The sequence below is a fragment of the Bubalus kerabau genome, chromosome 8 (assembly GCF_029407905.1).
Source record: "Bubalus kerabau isolate K-KA32 ecotype Philippines breed swamp buffalo chromosome 8, PCC_UOA_SB_1v2, whole genome shotgun sequence".
Classification (NCBI taxonomy): Eukaryota; Metazoa; Chordata; class Mammalia; order Artiodactyla; family Bovidae; genus Bubalus; species Bubalus kerabau.
The window spans coordinates 30596485-30603501 of NC_073631.1; the positions used below are offsets into that span (position 1 = coordinate 30596485).

At 35.8% G+C, this 7017-nt stretch overlaps 1 protein-coding gene across 1 annotated transcript in view; it reads left to right on the forward strand.

The window, feature by feature from the left end:
• The window catches only part of HDAC9 (histone deacetylase 9), a 1013734-nt gene extending 1012883 nt beyond the window's left edge, over positions 1-851 (forward strand). Inside the window, exon 27 of the mRNA XM_055589928.1 lies at positions 673-851. Within this exon, the coding sequence (XP_055445903.1) occupies positions 673-712 (40 nt within the window). The 3' untranslated portion in view covers positions 713-851. The remainder of the gene's footprint in view (positions 1-672) is intronic.
• Positions 852-7017: the final 6166 nt, after the last annotated feature.

The following is a 7017-nucleotide window of genomic DNA, read 5'->3' on the forward strand; positions in this document are numbered from 1 at the left end:
TTGCCTTGAAACACCCTCAGAGTGTTAGTAAATTAAGGCTAAATCTCAAGTATAAATTTTCAAGCAATTAGTTTTGGTTTTGCCGGAGCAGAACACCCCACAGATGATGCCGAATAAAAACTATTTACACACTACGATAGTGCATTTCTTGTAAAAACGTTGGGTCTGTAGCAGTGATTTGCTAATCAAATTCAGAATTTGATTTGAAATGCCTCCGGCAGGCAGCCAATCCAGTTATGAAAGAACAGAAGCAAAAACCAGAACCCTGGTGAGTCTCCCTCAGAAGCTAGCTAGGTCCTTTGCTCTCCTTAGCAAACTGGTTCCATAGGAAATCACTGCAATTGCTCCTAAAATAAAATATTGCTAAATTTTTCAATAAATTATTGGACTGTACGAGACACAAAACATGTACATTTTGCAATCTAGAGTTATAAAATATTCTGACATGTTTTAATATAAACAGGAACATTTCCAATGATTGCTTGGATCGAAAATGTTTTTCCACTTGACATTTGTTTATACTTCCTAGGAAAGAAACTCTATTTATGGATAACTGAATAACACAAATAAACATCAGAGAGAGCTGAAAAATCAGCTTTGATTATGCATGAAAATCTACAATGTCATTGTGTACTCTCATGCTGTATTCTGATTGCCTGTTTATTTTTACAGAACTGCTGGTGAGCCTATGGAAGAGGAGCCAGCCTTGTGAAGTGCCAAGTCCTCCCCAGGCCCCCACCCCCGATATTTCCTGTGTGTGACATCATTGTGTATCCCCCCACCACCCAGCACCTTCAGACATGTCTTGTCTGCTGCCTGGGTGGCACAGATTCGATGGAACATAAACACTGGGCACAAAATTCTGAACAGCAGCTTCACTTGTTCTTTGGATGGACTTGAAAGGGCATTAAAGATTCCTTAAAAGTAACCGCTGTGATTCTAAAGTTACAGTAAACCACGATTGGAAGAAACTGCTTCCAGCATGCTTTTAATATGCTGGGTAACCCACTCCCAGGCCCAAAGTATGAACTAGAAACATGCAACACAGCATTAGATACTGTTAATTACAGATGCTACAACAGCCAGTGAAATTTTGGGCAAAACCTGAGAAATACTCATTCCTGACATTCTGATCAGATTTTTATTGGGTAATTTTTTGTCAGACAGTCTTAAATTGTTTACAGGATTTGCTTTCAGCTATGAACGGATAGCAATTCCTGACAGATCACGGGGTTTGTTTTGTTTTGTTCTGTTTGTTTTTGGCCTTTGTTTTAACACATGGTTCAACTTTTGCTAGTAAGAGTCCAACATGGAGGAACTGAGATGAGGCTTTTTTCAGGGGAATAAAACATGCAGTATCTCAAAGTCCAGTGGCAAAGGCACGTCACATGTTGTATGTAATTTTTTGAGAAGTCATGCCCCTTGCCTAACATTCCTCCCTCTCTGTGTTCTGACACAGGAACTTTGCGGTTCATTTGGGATGATGGCTCCCTCCTGCCCATCCCCCTTCTGCCCTCCCCCTAATGTACATCTCTTGCTCTGAGGACAGTAGCTCTGAGCATATGTTCCATGGAGTGTTTTAACTGTCTTTGAAAAAGTGTGTGTCTTTTCAAAGGCCATCTTAATTTGTTCCAAATCTATCAAGAACTTCTCTTACTTTTATTTTAGTCTTCCATCACTTCCTTTCTTCTTGCCTTTCATCCTTCCTTCCAAAAAAAAAAAGTGAGGATTACCCACTATCTCCCCAATTACTCAGGAGCTTTGTGAACTTAGTTTTTTTTTTGTTTTTTGTTTTTTTTTTTCACTTCCCAGGTTAACACAATTGCTTAGTCTGATGTATTCTTTTAGCTGTAAAGCCACTGAGGGTAAATATGGTCTAAGTAATGTTACTGAATTTTCCAGATCTTTGAAATGTGTTAATGAAGGCATTGCCTATTTGAAGTCACCTAGAATTGAGTTAACCTTGAAATTGTGCCTTCATGTGAAAAAAACACAACACAAACTTAACCTTTACACATGTTGCCTTAGTGTCAAAGGCAAAAAATAAAGGACATTTATTTCCGAGATTAAAAGCAACTTATTAAATATAAGTAGGTTATCCCCCTACCTCCCCTTATTATATTTCAATGTATAACTCAAACACCTAAAGACATTGATGTAGAATACCTCACAGTATTTAATATCTGACGATGCTTTCAAAGAGTTGATGTTTCTTTTTATATATTTTCTAACTCAAAGGATATATTAAAGCCATAAGTGAAGATTGTCATGCTTTTATTCAAAAATCTGAAAGAAACCTTAATTAAAACAAGGTTTTAGGGAAGGCCATGATATGAAAGATATGGAACAATATGGTTTTAGTTAAAGAGGACTCCAACCTGTAAATCAAAGATGAAAGATTTCACTCAAGTAGAATTATATAACTCCCTTTTGTTATACAGTCAGACCATATTTTTCATGCATTTGGTTTTCTTAGGATTACCATTTTAATTTTAAAGACTTTTATTACATATACAAAAATGGCTCAATACTTGGTTTAACATCTTAGAAATTTGAGACACTCTTTGAAATAGGAAATCTGAAATGGAATGTAACTCAGTATTAGTTAAAAATTACTTTCATTGCATAAGGGTAAGGTCAATCTAGATTCACAATAGTAATGAATTTTTTTTCATGATATTTTTAGAGAAATTCATGCCAATCATATTTGCTAGCTCTTGCTATTTTTGCTGTAATTGCTTAAGGAGATTTACTTAAAGAAACCAAAGGCTTAAAAAAAAAAAAAAGGCACATCCCCCCTCCCTTTAAAAAGGAAAGCTATATCATATTGTAATTGGAAACATAATTGTGACTTTTTAAAATCAACTTTGTAATTACGAATCTCTATTATTCCTCTCAGTCCAGCCAGATATTTTTTTTAGACTTTGAATAAGAAAATGAAACGGCATAATGCAAACATACTAATTTACTGAAGTTTCCTACAATTTTACCTTAAACATTACGCACAGCCATCAGTCTGATAAAGCCAAATCACGAGCACATCGCCATGGTTTTTAAGATTTAAAACCTTAAACATTAATGAGTTAATCACACATCCTTCCACGTGAATCAGGACCCAGTTGGTTGCAGTTAGAGTCTTTAGGATACACAGAGAGGCAGATAAACTATGGAGAGGATTAATCACAGCTGAATGTAGCTGTAAGAACCGAATGCCAGTGCTTTTTGATTGTACCGTTACAAGATGGCGTGTAGCCCTCAGGAACAGAATGGAGGCTTTTGGAGAATATCAGTACTTCTTTTGAAATAGAACAGCATTTTTTAGAACAGGTAGTTTCACTTGGTATAGTTTCCTTCACTTACACATTTCATTTTTATTGCTCACAAGAATTCCCAGTAAGAGGCTGTTAGAAAAGCTCTTCTGTAAGCATTATCAATAATATGTCTCTTTCTATTCACTGCTTTGAAGCGTAATTACATAGGCTTTCTCACAATCTTATAACAACTCATATATGAGGGATAAAAATAAATGTTTTTGCGAAATCTACTAGTAAACAATACAAGGAGTGTAATAAGCTTTGATAATAGGTACAAAATGAAAATGTAAGAAAATCTTCTCAGTTGTAAAATCTGGGGTTATATATTAAATTGAAATCCAGTTTTATTAAATAATAAGTAAAAAATGGAACTCAAGTGATAATAGAGGCTATTTAATCATTGCTTAGTAGGTGAAAACATTTTGAGATGAAATATTTTAAAATATTTTAACAAATTTACAACATCAATACTTTGGCCACCTGATGTGAAGAGCTGACTCATTGGAAAAGACCCTGATGCCAGGAAAGACTGACAGCTAGAGAAGGGAAAACAGCATGAGATGGTTGGATGGGATCACTGGATCAATGGATATCAGTTTGAGCAAACTCCGGGAGATAGGGAAGGATGGGGAAGCCTGGCGTGCTGCAGTCCATGGGGTCACAAAGAGTCAGACATGACATAGCCACTGAACAACAATGACATCAATAGTGGAGACAAAAGTCAGCTTTTGGAGAAAACAGATACTTATGAAAAAACTACTGCAAGTCACATTTCCATGATCAATTGTAGAAACTGAAATCATACCTTCGATTTTGACTAAAAACCTTTGCAAAATTCTCCCACACCTCTCACTGGCAAATGGTAGATTTGAAAGCAGGACAGCTCCTCACGGAAAGATTTCAGAAACTAAAAGACTGGTCTTCCCCAACAATTCAGTACCATTTTATTTCAGAAGGATTTCCCCAAAGCTCTGTGGATTTACTAGGATTCTTTGAAGATTCCATATGGATATAAAATGATCATGTGGAAGTTCTCCTGGGAGAAAATTTCTCTCCAATCAGCATTTTCATACTTATTTTTTTATCCTAGCATTTATTTTAGGACAATTTAAATATTTTTTTTACTATTTATCTTTAGAAAATTTACTCTGTCTCAGTGGAAGTATTAAATGCCTAATAGCCACAAAACAAATAAGCCAAAGGTTCCTGTCTTAAAAGTGATTCATTCTGAGCTTGAAATAATCACTGTCATGAGTTTGACATTGTCATTTCTAGCAGCATCTATCTTCTTTTCCTGATTCAGGAATGAAATCACTTACTGAGTAAAATTTTTTTTTAAAAAGTAGTAGTAGGAAACAACACACCTGCTGAGCCAATCCATAGGAGGGCATTTTCATCTTCAAAAGAAATGAAAACCAGATGGTGTACGCTAAGAAATGAAGGCATTTTGTTGTCTTCAAAATTGATCATCAGCATGGTCATGATTATCATCAAATACGTCCTGTGTTGCCAAAGGACACAATTATATTTTGGTTTCCAGCACTATTTTGTACTGTCTACTGCCTTTTGAATGAAGTATTATGAGTACATCACTTTCATCAATACCCTCACTAAAATACATACGTGCCTGCATGTGGCTTCTTTTCCTGGTCATATTTACATTGAAAATTTTACCTTTTGCCTCCTAACAGCTTGTTTTTACTCCATCAAATGCTTTGTGAAGCACAGCATGATTGGCTTGCGACCAGAGTATAAAGTTTTTAGATGAACATGGTATCCTGACAAAGGCCTATAGAACTTGATTTCTCCAAATCAACTGTAGTTTGTTTTTCCTGTGGTACACCTGGCAGGTTCTATGTAATGGTTTATGCAACAACTGAGTCAAAGTTACTGACATTCTGGAAATAGCTGGGTCAGACAAGTGAACCTTACACTTTTGATCTGGGGCTGCTTCTGCTTGACCTCAGTGATAGGGTAACAGGGTTGTAAGAATTTCTCAAACCATCTTAATTCTCAAACTGGAACATTTACCAAATATGTGGTAAATTCACCGTACAGTGCCAATCTTTCTAACCAATAATTTCCTTTCCACCCCTCCCCTCCTTCCCTTGTCCAACTGCCAATACCAAATTGCCATATCGAAACTATCAGAATAATTTCTTAAATCTGTTTCCTCAGTAGAAGCAACCTTGGCAACTTATTTCCTATGACATCACTAGGTATTGCCATTTTATAATATATAAACACTCTAGTACAAACTCTCTTTTATCTTTCCCTTCAAGAACCACTTGACTTATTGCTATTCTCAAGAGATAAATCAAGTTACTGTGTTTGGATCTACAGCTTTGGACCTGTCATTTGCTTCATTAGCACAGAATTTTTCTTTGTCTCAAATGCAGTTTTCCACCGTTCTTGGTACTACCTAATTGTGTTGTACTAGTTATCACGCAGAGAAGATTGTACATAGACTTTTCTTGTCTTTTAGATGATGTTTTATGAGTCAAACCCACAAGCATAAACTCCAACCTTAAGAAAAAATGGCAAAGGAGAAATTTTAAATCAATATAATTTGGAAGTAAGATATTTACAGACTATTCAAAGAAATCCAGAGTTCTTTTATTTCTGTTTAGGCCTTAGGCATGTTAGAAGCAAATGTTGCAACATCAAGGAAGGAGGGTCAAATGTTTTGTGGGACATTGTAGTCATGCCCTTTAGGCTTCAACGTGGTGCCCTTTTTTGGAGTTGGCATTTTATGACATTTGGTTAGAGATCTTGCAACAATTTTTGACTACTGCTTTTATTAAAACTGAGTAGAAGTAGAATAGTGTTTTTGTTATTTGTGTGGTTTTTTTTAAATATAGGAATTAAGAACTCTAAAATCTGAAGAGGAATGGCACTTCCTTGGGTATGCAAAGACCATTTTTAGATTAAAAATCTTCATACGCTCTTCCTAAACTGTAAGATTCCTAAACTCTTTCTGGGTAATCAGTGTCAATGTCTAGCTCCACAGTTGGGTGATATGTAATTGTCTTTTCAGTGGCGACTGGGCATAAACAGACATGCTGTTAACAGTGAGTGGTCATTCTGTAGATTATAGCCTTGGCAGTTTGTGTCACTTGAAAGCAAATATCCTGATATTTTTAAATAAGGTGGGCAGAGCAGACAGGAAATCAATACTTGTCACTCTCATGATTAAACACGGACCAGGCTTGTTGATGTGTATGCCAATCAATCTGGAGTTTCTGGCTTGGTGTAAAATTAAAATGTCTTTATATTGTGGTCTGCTATCTGTTTCTGTAATAAGATCAGTTTGTTGTCTTCTGTGCGCCAGTGGTTTTGCCCTTAATTTTTTTGGCTAGCATTCACTAAAATCTGTCATCCAGAACTGCTGAGAAAAATACATGTTGCCAAACTCTTCTTAAAATTGTGCTGCCAGTGATGTTTTCCCAGATGTGAAAAATAATTATCTAATAAAGGATTAATACCTAATAACAATACCATTGTTGAATATGCTCATGGACTATTCACCTTGATTCCTTTTCTTTTGTATTTGAAAATACTAAATGGAAAAGCCAATGGTGTGTTCCAGATTATTGTTGATGATGTTAACGTCATGATTCTCCTTCAAAGAATATGAAAGCTCTCCTTTTTGTCTTGTGTTTTCTACTGAACTAGACCTTCCTCTAGTTGTAGAGTGAATAAA